At 40.3% G+C, this 21,955-nt stretch overlaps 1 protein-coding gene across 1 annotated transcript in view; it reads left to right on the top strand.

Moving 5' to 3' along the window:
* The window catches only part of CtIP (CTBP-interacting protein), an 86,333-nt gene that overhangs the window by 40,559 nt on the left and 23,819 nt on the right, over window positions 1-21,955 (top strand). Inside the window, exons 4-5 of the mRNA XM_083121634.1 lie at window positions 3,243-3,343; window positions 17,243-18,542. Coding sequence (XP_082977760.1) covers window positions 3,243-3,343; window positions 17,243-18,542 — 1,401 coding nt within the window. The remainder of the gene's footprint in view (window positions 1-3,242; window positions 3,344-17,242; window positions 18,543-21,955) is intronic.

Raw genomic sequence — 21,955 nt, 5'->3', positions numbered from 1 at the left:
GACATATAGGAGAGTAAGGAAGTCAAGATGTCGATTCGAATCCGTGTCTTTTTCTCTGGCGAGGAGGAATGCCTCGTTAGGTTTTTGGTTGTTTCGCCTTGGTAGCGCTATATTTGATATTTGTCGCCCCAAAGCACTAAGGCTGCGCTAGCTGACTTTATTCACACTGGGCCATAGGTAGTGCTCTTACATTAGCGATCCTGGGTTGTCCCTTTAGTCGTTATTTAGGTGGTGCTATATCCAAATTTGTCGCCCCAAAGTACATCTGAGTTTTGTTAGCCAAATTCAGGATTAAGGCTGAAGAAAAGGTGGAAATGCTCAGGGAAGAGAGCCCTTCAAGACCTTTCCAATGCCATCTAAATCACTTCTATAGGTGCCCTGGTTGCCGAAATATTGCAATTTAAACTTAACAAGATGTTGAATAAAATGGTCAGAAATGCACAGTTTGCAACACTGTAATTTTGGAAATACAAAAGATATGGATATGCAGCTTTGCATATTTTCCTACCTCAGGTGGCCCTTCCAGTATGCCAAATTTCAAATTAATCAAAAAGTGTTGATTTGACATGGAATGACCCCATTCCAGTTGCTGACCATTAGTACTACGTTATACGCTTGGTTACTTTGATTGCCCTTTGAAGTGGTAACTAATGGAGACATCTTGCAAGCACTGTTACGGTCAGGATATCTAAGCTCACTTTCTGTGGAATGGCTCAACTCCAAAATTTCTGTTTGTCCCTGCATCACAAGGGCAAATTAATGAGCAATTTGAAAACAGTAGTATTGGACTACAGCAGTAGTTCCCAACGTGTGTGCCACGGCATGGTAGTGATACGCGAAAATCTCCAGGTGTGTCGCAAAACTTCGTAGATTTTGTGATATTGCTTGTAAAAATTATTAAAATAATTTCACTCAATAACACAATATTTATTGTTACTCAAAGAACAAGTGAATAATATTCAATATAAATTTAAATAATAATCAAGAAATTAACTTATTTTGCAGGTGATGTATTTGCTAACAGCTAAGCTAAAACCTTAAAAGAAAACATTTGAATTATTAATGAGACCCTTGAGCTTGTTGCTTCTTACAACAATCGGCTAAAACAGTTCTTATCTTTCCCAGATAAGTGACTATGTTTGGTATTCAAATGTCTTTTCAGTTTACTAGGAACCATGGATTCGTTGCTTAGTTTTTCTCCACACTCAACACATTCTGGTACAGGATGGTTTTCAGGTCTGCTGAATGTAAATCCAAAGTTTAAATAACTTTCTTGGTATTTACAGATTGTTCCAGCAGGTTCTATGGTGCACTTTGCTGTTTTCACGACACTTGCATGACACTTCTCACTTTTGTCACTGTTCAATGATTCCGTAACTGTCTCATCTTCAACTTTCCTCCTTTTCACCAAAAACGTATCCATACTGAAGCAAAATAACACCAAAACCCGGACAAAAAGACATTACGACTGCCAGCCTACAAACTTGTGAAGGCAAGCTGTGCTGTTGCCAAGTCAAACATCAGTCACCACTCTCACTGTGGCCAACTCGTACGTTAGTGTGCCGTGGTATCTCGCTACATAGTATAGTGCGGCGTGAGCAGAAAAAGATTGGGAACCACTGGACTACAGTCTCTAAAACTCGATGGAACTGATTATGTGTCACTGAAAGAAGCTGCTGCTTGGTTCTCAAATGCTCCAGAGTTAAGTTACATCACAAGAGAACATCCATGGGTAGGTTGAATATTGAACCTTGAACCTTCTGTGACATCATGAGTTGATTCACAGGCTATTGTTTCAGTTAACGTAAAGAGGTGGAAAAGTATCATGCTTGGGTCATTGAAAAATGAATGTCACATCAATTTTTTCTTCAGGCTAGCAATTTATTTGAAACAAAGTGAGTGCATGTTAAATTAGAGGTATTCCCTGCCAATGTCTATGGACTTTTGCCATTGATCTAGCAGTTTTCATGGTTCCATGGCACACCATTTTTAGGGGTATCCTGCGACCTCTTCTGGACGACCAACTGATGCTTTGTTGTTGGAAGTGAATGTTTCACTTGCACTGCCTCTTTCATTGCGTCAAACAGAGCATTGTCTCTAGGTGCAAGATGTGGCTAATGTGAAGCATGGGGCAGGCAATGGTGTGGCACTGTGTGCTCAGGCATTGTCATGTTGGAGACGCATGCTGTGCCCCCATTGCTGATTGAATCGGAAGATTTGCCATATTGAATTGCAGTACTGATAACTGTTCATGGACTCAACAGGGGGAGTAGCCAATAGCAGGATCTCCTCCTGATCCTAGAATACAGTCGCCATTTGATTCTTGACAAATAGTCCCCGTCATGGCTTCTTGGGTCAAGGGCTCCCAGCATGCTTCCACTTCCATGGATTGGCATTTCTTTTCAATCATCTCATGTCAGAAGCATGACTCATCGACAGTGACAGATGCTCAAAGAACTTCACTGGGTCCACGCTGTACAGCTGCATCAACTATTGACATGTCTATACATGCTGCTACTTTAACTCAGTGTCAAGAGAATGGGGACCTTTTTCATCTTCAAGTCCTGGTGGATGATGGTGTGCAGACAGACTTGTTGTGTCATTCAGTTCATGTGGTCCGCCTGTTATGAAGTTGGTCACATGGTGGATCTTGTCTGGTTTGCATGCAATTGCCGGATGCCCACTGTTTTTGCTTCTTACAGCACAATCCTTGCCACTTTTTGAAGACCTATATCCAGTGAAACACAGTTCTGCAACTTTGTGCTACATTCCCACACATGGCTGCTAAGCTCATGTAGCTGTCCGAATCAGCTGCTCCAGGGCCTCCCCGATGGCACAGTGGTAGCGTCATCGCTTTGTAATGAAGGGGTCCCAGGTTCGATACCCGGTGGAGGCACAAATGGTTCGGAACCCACTTTAAACTGTAGGTCCAGTCCCAATTAGCCTTATTGTGCATAAAGTGGACTTAAAGCAACAAATCAAAATCAAGAATCAGCTGCTCCTTCCGTCCAAAGAAACCACACACTCCATCGTTGTCCATAATTATCTGCTTCCATGTTCTCTTGATTTGTCCACATAATGCTGTTTTTTGTCTGATATAATATTGATTCATTTTTGTTTTTTGTTAATCATTAGTTCTTTTTACCTACCTAGGTACATAATGTTACTGTGACACATATACCGGCAAAAATAATGTTATTGTAATGAATTTCATTTGATATATACTATTTTTTTTTTTTCAGGTTCCGTTCAATGCCATGTAAGAGATGTGATGAATTGAGGAAAGATGTTGTCTTATACAAGCGAAAGTTCAGCAATGCAAATGAAAGAATGAAATCAATAGGTATGCATAGAGTGCTCTTTAATTACACAATAAAAAACAACTGAAAAAAAAAAATTCAATTTGATCAAGGAAAATTATAAAAAAAAGTATATCGCGATTGGTAAAATTGCTGATAATTATGCTGATTTACATTTTTGTAAATAGACTACAGTTGAATGTATTGCAATGATTTTTTTTGGTTTATGAATATGAAACTAGGAATGCACCAGATTTATTTCTATCAGCCAATAACGACATTGGTTTATCAGTAAAAGTTCAAATAATTTTACTGATCTATCTATAATTATCATGCAGGGTGCTTGGCGACAGCTCCGTTACTTTGTAACCTCATAATTTTGTACCATCAAAACCTCATTTGCCAAATTTTGTACTATTTTTATACTACTCAAAAATGCTAAAAATAATTTTTGTACCACTCAATTTACCGTCGAAAAACAAAAATCAATTCTGGGGTTACATAGTAACGTCTCAACCTCATCATTGATTTCGGCTAAGTTATCCACATCAAAATATTGTACTATTTATGTACCATTTTGTACCCGTCAGAAACAGCCAGAAAAGAAGGTGGGAAAATTTTTACCTTGCAACCATATATTTTTGTATTGTCACGAGTTGCTTCGAAGAATATTATGCTATTTTTGTACTATTTTTTTAAAAATTAAACTTTATACACACTACTTTGCAATAACTGGATATCCGATTTTTATACCGTTCTTAAAAAAAAAAAAATGAAATTTGTATTTATTTCTCAGAGCCGGCAATTCACGGGAAAAAATTGACAAAATGTTATCGAATGTGTGAGGTTTTCTGCCTAGAGAGGTAAGATCTTCCGAGAGATCTTATCTTACCAGTTCATCTTGTAACAGACAATGCTCCTGTAGACCCGTATTAAATCCAACATTCATTCTGCCCAATAATCGTTATTGGTGCAAATTCCAATAACGACCCCTTCGAAATAACTACCTTTTCCCGGGAACTGCGAAAGGTTGTTGTATCGAGAGTTGAGTGTAACAAATATGAAGGTAAAATAATTACGTCACCCAGGGACGTAGCTAGGTTGATCAGTTTGAGGGGGCCCAAATGTAAGATATTTTCTATCAAACTATTATAAATTAACAAACTATTTATACATCATATAGGCCTATACTGTATACATACATTATATATACCGTGTGAGGCACCTAAAAGTACCACCTGAAATAGCGAAGAAACCAGAAACAGTAGCGATGTGAGGTTTGCGGGAAACAATAATATCAAATGGGGCTCTTAAATCGGAGGTATGGGGTGGGTCGAAAAATATCGACAAATGGGGCATCTGGAGCAAAGTCATATTTTTTTAAGTGGAACGATATACAATAACATGCATAATATAAAAGAGCACACGCAGAGAAACACAACGCCGTTGGTCTCATGCATCTGCTGCACATAGGAACGAAGATATGGCCATGTGAAAATATGTAAACAAACTAACAAGTGGCCCACTTGACCGTCAGTACCACGGCATGTACAAGTATGAGTTGTCGGAAGCCATTGGACAAGATGAAGACAGAACGTGTTAAAGGAAGAAAAAATACAGTAGACATCGTCAGCACCATGTATTTGACAGTGTTACAGCATAATGAAAATGACCATGACAGTATGTCGAAGAACCACTGCGTAAGAAGCGAAAACCTGTCAAAGTGTGTGTTCAAAGTGGTGGCCGTCAGATGCGATACAGGCAACGAGGCGCCCACGCAAAGATCGTTGCACAGAATGTAGCATCTCGTAGGGAATGTCCCTACAGGCCACAGTAATGCGGTGTTGCATATCCTCTGGAGTTGTTGGCACATCCCGGTAGACAATGTCCTTCAGCTTTCCCCACAGGAAAAAGTCTAACGGTGTCAAATCTGGGGAACGAGCCGGCCATTTGACAGGCCATCCACGTCCAATCCAACAATTTTGAAATGTATTTTCCACACATGCTGTATCGCATCTTGCACTGTGAGCTGGGCACCCGTCATGTTGGTACCACATGTCCCTCCTTGTCTGAAGTGGTATGTCCTCCAATAGTACAGGCAGTTCATGTTGTAAAAACTGTATGTATCGGTCAGCATTCAGTGTCCCTTGTATAAAAAAAGGGCCAATATACCACACCACACGTTCACACTCCATGGGCGCTGGCGTTCCACTTGGCGAAGCCAATGTGGATTTGTCACCGACCAATAGTGCATGTTCCTTAGGTTGACATTTCCATGATTGGTAAAAGTTGCCTCGTCAGTGAAGAGGATACGTGACAAATCGGGTGTGTCGTGTCGTAACAACCATGTGCAAAACCGAACACGGTCCACCAAATCATTCCCGTGAAGTTCCTGATGGAGCGAGATATGATATGGGTGAAACTTGTGTGTGTGCAGAATGCACAATACACTTCGCTGACTCATCCCAGCATCCCTGGGAATTTCACGGGAGCTAACGTGCGGATTCACAGCAACAGCGGCGAGAACATTTGTTGCACCTGCCTCACCTGTAGTTGGCTTGTTCCGCACACGTGCATCGTGGTGTTACACTTCCGGTGTCTCTTAATTTAATAAGTAACTTACCAAACAGACGTCGAGATGGCTGTCGTCTATCCGGATATCTCTCTGCGTACACACGGTAGGCTACTGAGGCATTCTTTCGGCATTCCCCATAAATCAGGATCATGTCCGCTTTTTCTATGTTTGTGAACACCATAATCTTCGCTCTTACCACTACGACTGCTTGCTATGAACTAACACGATCTCATGGACCTGCTATCAAAACTTGCTCTGCGTAAAGGCAGTTCTCTCAGGCACCTGAGAAGTCTTACATGCCGTGGTACTGACGGTCAAGTGGGCCACTTGTTAGTTTGTTTACATATTTTCACATGGCCATGCAGCAGATGCATGAGACCAACGGCGTTGTGTTTCTCTGCGCCATGTTCAGTTGGCTACAAAATGCTGTTGTTGACACGTCAATCAACTGCCCTATACTACGAACGATGCGCGCTGACAGGAGTTTTCAACGCATCTGTGGATACACGGAACTGTGGGATGATACGCTCGTTACGCCATCTCTTGTCCAGGTGCACGAATTAATTCCTATACCAAATATATATATATAGTCTTGGAAAGGAAAGGAGCAAGGACCTCCTCGGTGGTGCATGGTAGCATCGTCGCCTATTAATCAGGGGGTTCTGGGTTTGATACCCCGTGGATGCTCATAGTGGTTCGGATCCCACTTTACACTGTAGAACCAGTCCCAATTAGCCTTACTGTGTATAAAGTGGACTTAAAACACCAACTCAATGAATCAATAAATTGGAAAAGAACATCATTTTCTTTTGTAGCCCCCAACAGTCTCGCGAAATCGACAGTCATTATTCGGGAAACTAAATGCAGAATGAACTCATTAACTTAATGGCTGATACACCAAGAACAATGTTATTTAGTCTTTAGATTTGTAAATTTGCTCGAAGAAAATTGAGAAGTAGATAAAACCCTTTTTCATGGTTTTAGATATAAAGTGCTGGAACCAGGTTTACAAGTATGTGCAAATATGAAATGTGTGTGTAATGAGTTCAAGCTAGGTATCTCATGTATACAGTTCATACCGGAATCGAATGCGGTATGTCTTAGTTCAAGGCGACCGCGTTAAGCATTATTCTATAGGGCGGTCCCGAGTCTTCTATAGCATCTGATTGTTCACTTGGGAAATGATGACGATAAGAAATTTTATGCACACGTTTAATTTCTTAAAATTAATCTTATTTGTGTGTGGAAAACTGAATATACGAGGGCGATTCAATAATTATTGTCCCCGGCATACTTAAAGGATGTGAATTGCAATGAATGATGGGGATATTGTAGCCTAATGTCTTAGATGCCTATATGCAAAATTTCAGAATCGTAGGTGCTATAGTAAATTTGTTTTTCTCGTTTTATGTGAGAGAGGTGGCACTTAGTTTGAAAAATGGAGAAAACCGAACAACGATCTGTCATCAAGTACCTCCAGAAAAAGGGGCTAAGCCCAAAGGAGATTCATGAGGACATGGTCAGTGTGTTGGGTGATGAGACTCCTACCTACCAGGTGGTAAAAAAATGGTGCTGCGATTTCCGTTGCGGCAGGGAAAGCTGTCAACAGGCCCCTGGTGCTGGTCCTCCAACAACAGCATCCACCCAAGAAAACATTGATGCTGTGCATGACATGATTATGGCTGACAGAAGAATCTCGGTGCAACAGTTAGCAGACATCATGCAAATGTCTGTAGGCTCAGTGGAAACCATTGTGCATGAACACTTGGGATTCAGAAAGGTGTCAGCGCGATGGGTCCCCAAAATGTTATCCTGTGAAGAACAGAAAGACAGAGTTCAATGTTCAAGGGCTGGTTTGGAGCTGATGGGGGCAGACCTGAAGCAGTTCTGTGATAGATTTGTGACAGTGAATGAGACATGGCTCCACCACTATGATCCCGAGTCCAAGCGACAGAGTATGGAGTGGCGGCACAGCAATTCACCTCCCCCCCGTAAATTCAGGGTGCAAGCATCAACACACAAGGTTATGGCCACAATTTTTTGGGGTGCGAAGGGTGTGCTCCTTATTGACTACCTGGTGGGACACACTATTACTGGGGACTATTATGCACCCCTAATCCCTAAGTTACGCGAACCAATCAAAGAGAAGCGGCGTGGGATGTTGCGGCGAAAAGTGCTGTTTCACCACGATAATGCTCCAGCACACAGAAGCCATGTTACTGGTGCCGTAATCCATGCTGCTGGTTTCCATGTGTTGGAACACCCTCCCTACTCACCCGACCTCGCCCCTAGTGACTTTCATTTGTTCCCGAAGTTGAAGGAGCACCTCAAGGGGACGCATTTTCCCTCAAATGCTGCTGTTATGGACGCTGCGGAAGAATGGCTCACGGCTCAGCCACAGACATTCTTTGAAGCTGGCATAGTGGCTTTACAGCATAGGTGGAAGAAGTGCATTACTGTGAAAGGGGACTTTGTGGGAAAATAATACTGCTTATATGTCAGGGACAATAATTATTGAACCACCCTCGTATGATGGCACTGGATAAAACAAAGATCCCACATGCTCAAATAATTACGCTCTCGTCTTAAGTTCGGCAGGTTCAACAAGGGGTCCCGGGTTCAATTCCCGATGGAGGCACATAGTAGTTCGGATCTCACTTTAAACTGTAGGTTCAGTCCTGATTAGCCTTACTGTGCATAAAGTGGACTTAAAACACCAGTTCAATTAATCAATCAATTGAAAGGTTCAAGGTTCGATCCCTGGTGGTCACGCCGGTAGCCAGAATTTGATTTCGGAAGGGACTTATCCCTTATCGGCAGCCACCATCTAAAGGCGAAAAGGTTGGGGGGAGGGGTAAATATGCTGAAGATGAATTTCTTGGTATATTGCAACTAACCATGTACAAGATGTTTATTCCTGTTTCGGGAAAGGACTGCAGCCCCCAAGCCCCTTCCCTGGGTACGTGCCTGCTTGTATTAGTTCCAAAATTTCTGTGCTGTTCCAACATCATGAGGACAATTTGGAAAATACTTCAAAGCGATATGGAAGCAAATTCTGCTCTCGAAACTGTGGGACTCGATGTGATGACCACGCGCAACCGAATGAAAGAACTCTTTGCAGGCTTGTCCTTCAATATTAATTTTACTGACTAATTGTTTTTCTCGGCCTCCTCGATGACGCAGTGGTAGTGTCGCAGCCTTGTAATCAAGGGGTCCCAGGTTGAATACCTGGTGGAGGCACATAGTGGTTCAAATCCTCGATTAGCCGTACTGTGCATAAAGTGGACTTAAAACACAAACTCTATAATTGTAAGGCTTTAGAAGACCTAAACATGGCTTTTTATGCATAGTACAATTTTGCTTCTTTTCACCCTACTTTTACAGTTTTCTTCCTAAGAATTCCACTGAGTATAACATGCTACGAAACCAGAGGTCCAAGGTTCGGACCTTGGACAAGTATGGTTGTATCATGTCTGTTCCATCGCCATTCCTTCGGCTCATCATTCATCCTCATCGTTGCATTTAAGGCAAGAGGTAGAAAAGCGGCATAATATAGAAATATACAGGGTGTTTCTAAAGGTCGTTTACAACGCTTGGGAGGTGATTCCTCACACGAAAACAAGCAAAAAGTCTAAGTTCCATTTTTACGACTGAGGCTTCGTTTCCGAGATAGGAGCCTCGCAAAAGGTGACAAAGTGAACGTCACACCTAACTGGGACGAATACTATCACAGATAGAGAGGCGGTTCCAAGGGAATCATAAAGGAATCGTATGTGCTCAGTCCGGAAGTCACTATGAAAAGTTCACTGCACGCATGCGCAATGGAGTCCTCAAAGGAATTGGGGATTTCCAGCAACAACAATGCATGGAAAAGGTATGTAACGCAGCAAGAAGGACCGTGACAATGAGAAATGCATTCAAGACAACACATCCCGACCTCAAACATCAAAACATGACCACCGAACACAAAATCCGAAAAGTTGAGCACGGTTGCATACCCCAGTTACACGCGAGGAATGAACGAATCATGTCATGTGGCATACGAGAGACAGGAGGAGGGAAAGAAAAACACAATATCAGATGATTGCGACAACGTGTATTTTTACACGCGACAACTGCGTAATATCCCCTCCCCCCCACACACACACAACAAACAACAAATGCTACAATATCTTACGCACAGACAGTCCGTGTCACTGTACACCAACTGAAGATGTCACTTTCACCACACAAAGGGGGTGGGGAGCAATACCAAAAGTATTCGCACGCGATCATTGTGACGTAAAAGAGACCAGTTTTGGAAGCGCTGCACAGGCAAGTCTGGCTCTCGTAGTCTACGTTTGACCTTCATGACTGCTGTTCCCGCGAGAGGAGCTCGAAGGGTTGGTTCTCTCCGGCAGTCGTTCCAGTCGTGTTGCAGGTGCTGGGATATGATCAGCAGTTCGCTCTAGGTTGTCATACGCATTGAAGAGTACTAGTATGTTGCATTGAAAGAAGTTGACGTGGTGGAGTGGGCAAGTCAAGTATCGCAACAATTGGTCTGTGGTGTTCGTACGGTGATACGGCCAATTTGTGCAGTGTGCCAGTGTTAAACAAAAACAATACTTTGCAGTTCCAGCTCCCTATTACACAGATGGCTGCGTATACGACCCAGCAGCTAGCAGACATGCATCTCATGTATGGGGAGGCACGTGGTAATAGCCGTGAGGCAAGGCGTCTTTATGGAGAACACTTTCCACATAGACGTTTACCGTCTCACACCTTCTTTCAGGTAGTGGACAGTCGACTGCGTGAAACAGGGTCAGTGTTACCACCGCGACAAGAAGTTGGAAGACCCCGAAGTGTACGCACACATCAGTTTGCAGAAGATGTGTTAACAGCGGTCGCAGAACATCCTGGCACCAGTACGCGAGTGCTCGCTCGGGCACGAAACACGTCTCATGTGAATGTTTGGCGAGTGTTGTCAGATGAAGGAATGCACCCTTTTAAACTGCAGAAAGTACAAGAACTGTTACCTCGTGACTTTCGCCCTCGTATGGAGTTTTGCCAATGGTTGTTGCATCAGCTGGACACAAACCCTCACTTCGGGGCAAACGTATTGTGGACAGATGAAGCCATTTTCACCAGGATGGATGTCTTCAATAGTAGAAACAGTCATGTATGGGACTTTGACAACCCACATGCACTTTTTGTGGCCCATCACCAGCACAGGTTTTCAGTGAATGTGTGGTGCGGGATAGTACATGATCATTTAATTGGACCATACATTCTCCCTGTTCGCCTGAATGGTCGCACGTATCATGCATTTCTTAGTGAGGTTCTGCCTGAACTGTTGGAGACCGTACCTTTGGCACTGCGGCAAGAAATGTGGTACCAACACGATGGTGCACCAGCTCATTTCGATCGTAATGTACGACATTTCCTGCATGACGTGTTTCGCAATAGGTTCATTGGTAGGGATGAGCCTGTGCCTTGGCCACCGAGGTCGCCAGATCTCAACCCTCTCGATTTTTTCTTCTGGGGAGAAATGAAAACCCTCGTATACGACACACCTGTCACATCAGCTGAGGACCTCGTTGCTCGCATCAACGTCGCCGCCGCGACGGTAGCAGATACACCTGGCTTGTTTGCTCGTACTCGACAATCCTTGATTCGTCGCTGTCATCTCTGCGTAGAAGTAAACGGCAGACATTTTGAAAACCGTCTGTGATTATTGCCCTCGGCAAATACCAGTGAGAACACTTTTGGTATTGCTCCCCACCCCCTTTGTGTGGTGAAAGTGACATCTTCAGTTGGTGTACAGTGACACGGACTGTCTGTGCGTAAGATATTGTAGCATTTGTTGTTTGTTGTGTGTGTGTGTGGGGGGGGGGATATTACGCAGTTGTCGCGTGTAAAAATACACGTTGTCGCAATCATCTGATATTGTGTTTTTCTTTCCCTCCTCCTGTCTCTCGTATGCCACATGACATGATTCGTTCATTCCTCGCGTGTAACTGGGGTATGCAACCGTGCTCAACTTTTCGGATTTTGTGTTCGGTGGTCATGTTTTGATGTTTGAGGTCGGGATGTGTTGTCTTGAATGCATTTCTCATTGTCACGGTCCTTCTTGCTGCGTTACATACCTTTTCCATGCATTGTTGTTGCTGGAAATCCCCAATTCCTTTGAGGACTCCATTGCGCATGCGTGCAGTGAACTTTTCATAGTGACTTCCGGACTGAGCACATACGATTCCTTTATGATTCCCTTGGAACCGCCTCTCTATCTGTGATAGTATTCGTCCCAGTTAGGTGTGACGTTCACTTTGTCACCTTTTGCGAGGCTCCTATCTCGGAAACGAAGCCTCAGTCGTAAAAATGGAACTTAGACTTTTTGCTTGTTTTCGTGTGAGGAATCACCTCCCAAGCGTTGTAAACGACCTTTAGAAACACCCTGTATAAATGATTGATTTGGTTTATTTTACTTCGCTTTTCTGACACTTTTTGGCTAATCGTGAAGATGGTGATGATAATGAGTGATGTGAAATTGATGAGAGGACCATCATAAAGAACACACACGCCCACTCCGGGATTCGAACCCAGGACCCCTGGCATCGTAGTGCACATTGTTAACAACAGCACAACAAATAGAAACAGAAAATGGTTGATAAGTAATTTGCTTCTCCATAACTCATGATTATATTATATATCTATTATATTATAATTATATTTGTATGTCTAGCCAACCTTGCCCCGCATTTGCAGGTGAAGGCTAAAAGAAGAAAAATCACAGAAAGTCAGAAATATATACTTGTAACATAATACTTATAGAGCATGCAGACGGCTGTAAATAAAATTGCTACATACCTAGTTTTTTTCCTTGATTGAAACATGGTTTATTCTTCATTATACATGAGATCAACCACCCTGGAAGTTGAACCCAGGATCTTGTGTGGTAGTCAGACTCTTTATATGTTGGACATTTGGTCGATCAGTCGATCCTGATCCATTGTTTCCAGAGGAAGACAATCTGGCAGCTTATCATTCGACATTTCACTCACGATGTAGGAAAACGAGATCACAAACACTTCGTGATTCTATCTTCTCACGTTTACAGAAGTTAACCACCGATCAGACCACAAACCCATACTTCAAACTATTGGACAGATATCAGTTGTTCACCAAATCAACAGATGAACCGACTGCTTCGATGTTTCTCCGAATTTTCAGAAAGTGGCTTTTTCCTCCTTTGCAGGGCAGGTCATTAGCAGGAGGGTAGAGTGCATGTGAGAAGAATCGCTATATCATTCATTCCCGTGCCAAAAAAGGGACAAGCAATAGAATTCTGTTCTTGGAATTTGAAACACATGTGGATATCTTTTCTGAACCATATAATAATTAACGCAGAAAGTTCTAGCCACCCGTACCTAAATCTTCCTGTTTGTGTCATCCTTTCGGTGCCCATGGAGCTAGTGCAGGGCCAGATGAAGAGAAAGTGCGGGTTTTGGGGGGATCCTGGATCTGGTGTGCAGCAGGGAGGAAAAGAGCATTTTCTATAGGTCTCAGACTTCCCTGACCAGGGCGGACCACAAAACCATTAACTGCATCCTCTCCCAATACATCTGTTTGTGTTCAACAAGCAAGATACAGGGAAATAAGAAAGAAATGCCTTGCTTGGGTTTGTGCTACTGAAAATTGAAGAAGTGTTTCAAACTGCAAGCAAAATTTACTGAAGAATTATTTTGCAATATTTGTCATCGAAGTAAAATTTCCAGCAAATACAGAACAGTTTCTCGGTGTCACGTGGACGTTTGCTGGGGCCAGTGCCTCTGTCCCCCCCCCCTAACGACGTCCCTGACGTCACCACTTACCAAATAGAAATAACTACTGTATATTTACTGCACTATTGCAGCTTGACTCACGTAAATAAATAAATAACGTTTACACTTAATTTCGTCTTTCACTCCCAGTTACTAATACAAGCTGTCTGAAATGTCCTCACTTCCATCCATCTTGTTTGATATTCCCGTTACCTGGAAACTTTTGATCACCATTTCCAGGGAGATGGAGTTCCATGCCTCACAAACCCATTCACAAACAATCGGCAGAAACGCACGTTTCACCCTCCCGCTTGATGTGAGTTCATGCTGAATTGATGTCATCCATCTATTGTAAGCATCAAGCACTGTGACCTTGAACGGGCAGTTGATAACTTTGCTCCCTCCTCTCCTATGAAAAGCCTAACATTTGGAAGTTCAAGGTCGCGTGGTGAATGCAATAGCTACGAAAGCAAGGAAAAGCTTGTTTTTATGATCTACTGATTAATTTTAAATGAAATACATAAATGTTAGTCAGACACTAAGAAAGCCATTTTTGGGACCTACCTGAATTGTAGTGCGCATTATATACGTTATATATTTTTTGTTGCTTTTCCCCATCAAAAACGAGGGTGCGTATTATACACGCGTAAATACGGTATTCACCAACTGTGCACAGTGACAGGTTGAATTAAAGTAGTCCAAATTCTGCCCAGAAGAGTGATCTTGAACAGTTTGTGAAACTTTCTAGTTATGGATATGCAGATATTAACAGCACTTGTACCAATATGCATTCTGCCAATACCTTTCACAGAATAGCATCATAACACTGTGTCAAAGCTTTTGAGTCTGTGAAATGGAAGAATTTTGAAGTTCCTCTCCTTTTCGCATCCACAATTTCATTCAGCTGTCATTGTCCAACAATTGAATCATTTTTTATCTGAAAATATCACATAGTGCCAGCTTGTACCAGTCCATGAATGTAACATCTGACTAATTCATGTCCAGCTTTATTATGTGCTTCAGTTAGTCTGGTTATTTACATAATTTTTTTTAGAAGCACCCTGTTCTTTTAGTTGGGACATTACACTAGTATCGCTAGAGATAAGTCCTACCTCATTTTGAAGTCTAATTGCAATTTGGCATTCATTCCTCTGTTCTTCAGTGCCGTGTTTTTCTTTCTGCCAATAGTGACTGCTTGGTTATATTTCGTGCTTTTTCAGGCAGTGGCTAACTGAAGTTGTCGCCCAATTTTTCTCTGAGAATGTCCATCCTTATATAAAGCAAGGAAGATTCCTTGCTTGAGTGGGAAAGTCTTACTTTCTAACCATTTAAAAAAAATAATAATAATAAAAAAAACATGCTAAATGCTCTAGATACCACTTCAAAATAATGATAACATAACCAAATTGTCAATAATAAATACAGTTAGCAACATACAGCATGTCAGGAGCGCCACTAGTAACAAGCGTATGACAAACTCCCACCAATAGGACTGCATCAATTCATTATAAAGCCCTCTAGCGGAAATACCTATACTAAACAAAGAAAAGAATAATGTTCCTTAACATTCTGATACCAGACAAGTGATTCAATCAATTGATTTCGATTTGTGCAGCAAAGATAAATAGATGTGAATTCAAAACATTTCAACATTCGTAATAGGAATACAGTGATGCTATTTTTTTCTTTACAGAGTGTATAACAAACAATGGCATAGAAGAAAATATTGAGGGATGCACACAAAAAAGTACGTGTTTGCTTGCCAGTGTAGGGTTGGGGGGGAGCAAACTACAAACCATTCTCGATACCGGTGGAGGCACAAGTGGTTCGGATCCCACTTTAAACTGTAGGTCCAGTCCCGATTAGCCTTACTGTGCATAAAGTGGACTTAAAACAACAATTCGGTCAGTCAGTACAAGCCATTCTAGGGTGCAAAAATATCTAGCTACAGGGCTGCTCCTTATGTAGTACATTTTTTATTTGTAATGTTATGTAATGGTAATTAAGGATGAGGTCTGCTTGAAACATAAGGAGTTGCATGAGATCTAACTTGCCTAATGTTGGACAGAAGTTAGAATTTCCCCTAGGTCTTTCTCTCTGGGGCAGCTGCCAATCACTGTTACCAACTTCGCTCTTTTGGAGCCAGATCTGGCTCTTTCGTGCACTCGTTTGGGTTTGAACTTTGGCACCTGCCCTCTGACCCACTATCATGCCACCACTGGCTCCAGCCCATAAAGACCAACTTTTGCCATGAGTGTACATTTTGCACGTGACGTGATATTCATATATAGACTGCGTCACCCACCCCCTCTTACCTCCCCAGCTATTTTTATATATTGTGTCGTGCATAAGGTGAAGATGACAATATTGTTATCTGGGAATCCTTTATTTTCGATTTCATATGAGCATCATTGGATTATTGAGATGGGTGATGCCACCAAATCTAGGTGGTGAAAACTAAGATTAAATTGCCATCCCTTTAAAGCTAATGGTAATAGCACCCCTCTGACACCTAAAATTACCCTAGGAGGCACTTTATGCAGCCTTCAATAATCTAGCTCCTTGAAAGTCATCGTTAGCTGTATTAATGGTGAAATTTAATTCTTTTATGCACATCAGGTTTGGCAACACTGCCAGGATGGCCGTAGGAGGCAAGGAGAAATGCATTAGGTTTATGGGGCCATTATTTTATTCGTTCTCTCGGGAATATCAAACATCCAATGACATGGAAAAGTACAAGGATGGAAAAGGACACGTTGAACTATGTCATAGTAGAAGGAAAACTCGAAACTCCCATTTGATTAGCTGTAACTTGAAGTTGATTTCCCATAAGGAATACATGGGATTCTGTAAATACTTATTAATCATATTTTTCAAGAATTGTGTCTATCTTACTAATCAACTTGAAAAACAGTTTCCACTTGCAACATGGAGAGAAATTCATACTCTCTTGCATACTAAACCCTTTTTTAAATAGCAGTGCCCAATCCGACTATATTGAAATAAATGCACAACTGGTGCGTAATTGTCCCTCTTCACCTTAAGTAATATAATAACATGTTACTTAATATAACTGCACAAAACAAATTAATGAGAAGAAAGTTTGAAGAGAAACTGACCTTTACAAAAAATGCTCAGGTTGTTGAAAAATAGAAGTTGAAGAGCAAACATTTTGATTATTCACATGAAGTAAATGGAAGTTGGAACATATTTATTAAAGGTGTATGTATCTAAGCACCCAATTTAGAGATCCACTTAACACTATGACATGAGAAGAAGTAAAAAACCCAGAACTCTACAACTTCTTTCTTTCACATTTTTACAGAATTGGAATAAATATGCACCTCATACAAAACTGTACCTCATCACTTTTGATGGTATGGTGGTGGGGATATGTGTATTTAAATGTTGGGTGATCTGAAGAAGAAAGTGTGTTGTTTTCTCAAATTGAAAATTGTAAATGAGTCCAAATCCGTAGGTAGTGTGTAAGCAATTTTATTTTTTATTATTGTAATTTACGACAAGATCAAAAAGTTTGCTAATTTCTTGTTATTTCTCCTTTTATGTAGCAAAAATATTGAATGTGGGATTTGGAGCACAAGATGATAACCCAGCCTATAACCTTGTTTCTCAGATGTTACTTGGAAATATTGAAGATGATAAGGAAAATTCTCCATCTCCTCCTCGTAAACGTGAGCATTCCAAAGGAGAGGAAACTCCTGCCAAAAAACTCAAGACAGACAGTGGGATGTGTGTTAGTGTGAATGAAGTTGGAAAGAAAGAGCCTTCTCCCTCAACTTCAAACAGTGTCATGCTTCAGAAAAAACCTGAAGTTTCAAAGTACCTCCCTGAGGTATTTGCTCCAGATAGTGTAGACATGGATAATGCTTCTGAATTAAAACATGATCAAAGACAAAAGTGTGCAACAGAGAAGCTGATTATTCCAGAAACATTGGCTCCTTCATGTCTATTCATGAATTTTGGGCCAGAACAGGATGGATCCCTTGAAAACCCAGACATTAAGATTCAAGTGACTCCAGATAGAAAGAATAACCCAGTCCGACTTGAAAATGGAAGTCCCGAGATTGGTTCTTCAAAAAAATCTGAAAGAGTGAATCGAAGACTTCTTGCGCACATAAAACCAACAACTGAACACAAAGGAAATCAAGCAGAAAGTGATTCCAGATCACCTTTGCAAAGTCCATCTCTGTTGGAAAAAAATAGTGGGCAACAAGGTGCAAAAGATAGGAATGTGTTGTCCCTGAAAGAAGGCAATGAACAAACAAATTTGAAAGCGGATCATCCACTAGCTGAAATCAATCAGCCTCCTGTTGAAAGAAAACTGTCTTTGTCACTGAAAGGAAGAAGTCAACCTTCTGGCGATGGTAAGAAAAAGAAAAGATTGATCCAAGCTCGAATTTCTATAGAGCAGCTTTTACAAACGCAAGATTTGTCTCAACTGAAAGAGTTCAATGGTGGTTTGAGGAAGACTACTGATTCTGCTTGTGCTGATAGTGAATGTTTGCAAGGACCAGGAAAAGACAATATTAGAGATTGCCCGAGTGATCCTGGTTGTTCGTATCTGCCTGAAGATGAAGATATTGTTGATGCAAGTCCTAATTCATTAAAAACAGGAAACAGTAATAGAAAATTTAGACCAGTAGGCTTGAAAAGTCATGTGGAATCACTGAAAGATATTGATGCAACACTGCTTCCCAACTACATTACACCAAAATATTTAGATAGTGAAGACCACATTAATGAACATATCAAAGATGATGGCTGTAAACTCCTGCCTGATGAAGCTGAACATGAGAAGAAGCAAGCAGCATCCAAAACTTTGGCAGAACTTGATAGTAGTTTTGACAGGTATGGCCATCATAATAACTTAATCTGACATGTAGTATAGATAGGTGTTTCTCAAACTGCTTACTTTGAGATAGTAATTTGAATTGTTTAAGCTCTTGAATGCATTAAGAAATAATATTAATTTATTACTTTTCACTTACTTTTTTCTTCCTTATTTTTTTAAAAAAGAACTATTTTCAATGTTTCGAACAGTCTTCTTAAAGTATGATGAATCTGATAGTAGGATTAGGGTTACCAGATGTCCGGTTTTTCCCAGACATGTCCTTCATTTTAGCATTATGTCCGGCATCCGGGAGTAATTTGAAAAATATCATAAATGTCCTACATTTTGAGCATCACATAATATTAATTAGGAAAATATGAAAAAAGAAAAAATCATGCAAGTTACAATTCAATTACTGTGCTTCCAAACTCAATAGTGAAATTTATTTTGATTCAGTCATTCATCAGTTGTTGTATGTATATCTTGGTGTAGCTTGAAAAAGTTCTGGGAAACCAGAACGAAATGTCGCAGATAAAATAAAATAAAAACCACTAAAAATAAATGTGTAGATTATTTTACATCTACAAATAGTGGCTATGTGAACTGTTAAGAAGAACATAGATATTCAGTCATTGCCCAAAAAGAAAATACTTGTCCCGCTAGAAAACAAATGGGAAAACTGAAGCAATTAATGAACAAACTTTCGGGACCACTTACTGCTGATGTCACTGTTCAATGCCCGAGTGGATTCTTTTGCCTTAGGGTTTATACTGATTCAATATTTTGATTGTAAAGCAGGGATATAGAGAACAAAGTTATTCAGGATGTTTGCAAGTCAAGAAAAAGCAAAGAAATCAAGAAGTATCTCAAGAAGTCAAGAAAAAGGCAATAAATTATTCTTGTGGTCAAGAATTTTTTCCTATCACAATCACTGATTGGTTGATTTAGTTTATTTTATTTCACTTTTCTGCCCCTTTGGCAAATTGCAAAGATGAGGATGAATGATGATAAGATAAGATGGATGAAGGGACAGTCACAAACATATAGGGACAACCGACACAAAGCCCCACATAATATCATACTGGCTGAGAGTCCAGACACCAGAGCCTTGCTAGTCTGCCAAATGCAGTCCAGAATGCATTAATAGATAAAGCAGGTTGTTTTGTTCTACGTCTCTTCTGCCGGGAGTAACTTGCCTTGGCTCGACCTGTTACTTGTTTTCCCCAGACAAAATAAGATGCAAAAACATATAAAAACTAACAAAAACGATTCAATCGAATATAAAGACATAGAATAACTACCATATTCTTTACCATGGATATTAGGGGAAAACTCAGTTCTATATTTTCAATGATACCCAGACGTTCAGTTTAAAAATATATAAAAATACTATTTATTTTGTTGATTAAATATGTACAAAGAATTACATAAGAAATAACCCCCACATAAGAAATGACATGATCCTCTTTAATTGAAACACTGTAATACATATATATTGTATAAGAGAGAGGTTAGTACGCTAGCCTAGACAAGCAGTAATAGTTCAATAATGTATCTAGCTTGTCACTAGCATACATGACATGTTTCTCTAATTCCCTCCCTTTCTGGATTATAATGAAAATTGCCACGCAAAAATGAGACTAAACTTGAATTGAAAATACAACAATTAATAATGCACTGTTCTTGAAATTATATAAAACAAATCAAAACTGCGGTGATTCTATCCTCCTGAGACCCATGAGTTTGTGGGAATACTTTTTTTAGTAAATTTGTGTTATTCACATTAATTGAGCACCAACTTGAAGGAAAATATCAACCTTGTGTGAAATTTTTGTTGCGCATGCGCAGAATGAGGTGTAGAGTATTCTCTACATTGGGCTTCAAGGTGTAACAAATGAAACACTTTAATATATTAAACTCAAGACACATTTTTACTTTTCTTACGAATCTGACAATATTTTGTTCTACACGATTGCTGTATGCAATAAAATATTGAAGTTCAATATAATGATTGTGGTGGAAAATATTTTTTCATTAATTATTCATATACAGGGTGTACCAAAAGTCACGAAGGGGTTATAACTGTGAATAACATTTTTATTGATCATTAGTTTCCAATGAGATTTCACAAACTTGAAGACCAAGGATGGGAGATTGTTTACACTTATGTATGGAATATAATCTCAGGTAGGTGCCCGCCATTATGGGCCTCACAGATACGGTCCCTGTGTAGCATATGATGCATGACAGGGGTCAACACTTCTGGTCTGAGATTCTGTATTTCTGCACGAATATTGTCCTTGAGCTCTTGTAATGTTTGTGGTTTGTTCACATACACTTTGTCCTTCAGAAAGCCCCAAAGAAAATAATCAAGCGCAGTGAGGTCAGGCGAACGGGAGGGCCAGTTGATGTCAGTGTTTCTCGAGATGATGCAATGGCCGAAAATGGTCCTTAGAAGCCCAATTGAGGCACATGAGGAGAAAAGAATAATTACTCACCAAACACATTATCACGAATTGTACACTTAAATCGTGTGCTACACAGTTGCAATTGATATTTTCAAATCAGGGGACTTGAGAATGTTCTTGGTTGGAATGCCATTTGACAAACATTCTCTTCTGTAACAGAACCATGCATTGGCTACTGCTAAGTCCATAACATGAAATATTACTCTGATAGTACATTTTCTCGTAGAAAGACATCATGTGATCACACAAATCCATGCCTCCCATGTTCATCAATGCAAACACTTGAAGGCCTTGGAAGCTGCAAACAACCTGAACGTACCCATTCAATGTGTGGTTGGTCTCACCTTCCAGAATTTATCCACCTCTTTTGCCTGGTCACTCACATCATCATCAAAGACTACTTTAAGTTTTGTACTGAGGCTAAGCGTAACGGTTCAGGCAATGACTGGAACCTTTGTCCTTTGAGCCCAGTACATCCTCATGGCAGGATACTGAAAGTATAAAAACACAATTCGGAATCAGTTAAAATACTAATATTAAAAAAATCACAAAAAAAATGTAAAGTTGAAAATATGTTACATGCAAATTATTTAAACTTGTAAATTCGTAAATATTTCTGTGAACTGGGTACTTTTCAGTAGAATAAGTACACATTTGATGCTCAAAAGTATTAAAACTTACTTCAAAATATTAAAAAAAAATCAAAGGAATGTGAAATTATTCATTCCTGAAGGAAGTAATGGTGATCAATGTTCCAATGTAAAGCATACGGTTGAATTTATAAAATAAACAAGAAGAATATCGGAACAAACACCTACCTTTAGACAAGACATGTACATTGAAACTCCATAGAATTTATTCATCTCTGATTTGGAAGTATTTAATCTTTGTCCAGTTGTACTGAAATAAGTCTGCTCAGATTTCTCTCACATATTGTGGAAAACATTATCATCAATAAACTT

This window comes from Lepisma saccharinum, chromosome 4 (assembly GCF_977018435.1).
Source record: "Lepisma saccharinum chromosome 4, izLepSacc3.1, whole genome shotgun sequence".
Classification (NCBI taxonomy): Eukaryota; Metazoa; Arthropoda; class Insecta; order Zygentoma; family Lepismatidae; genus Lepisma; species Lepisma saccharinum.
Note: the sequence above shows the minus strand (reverse complement) of the source record. Positions and strands in the feature narration are given on the sequence as shown.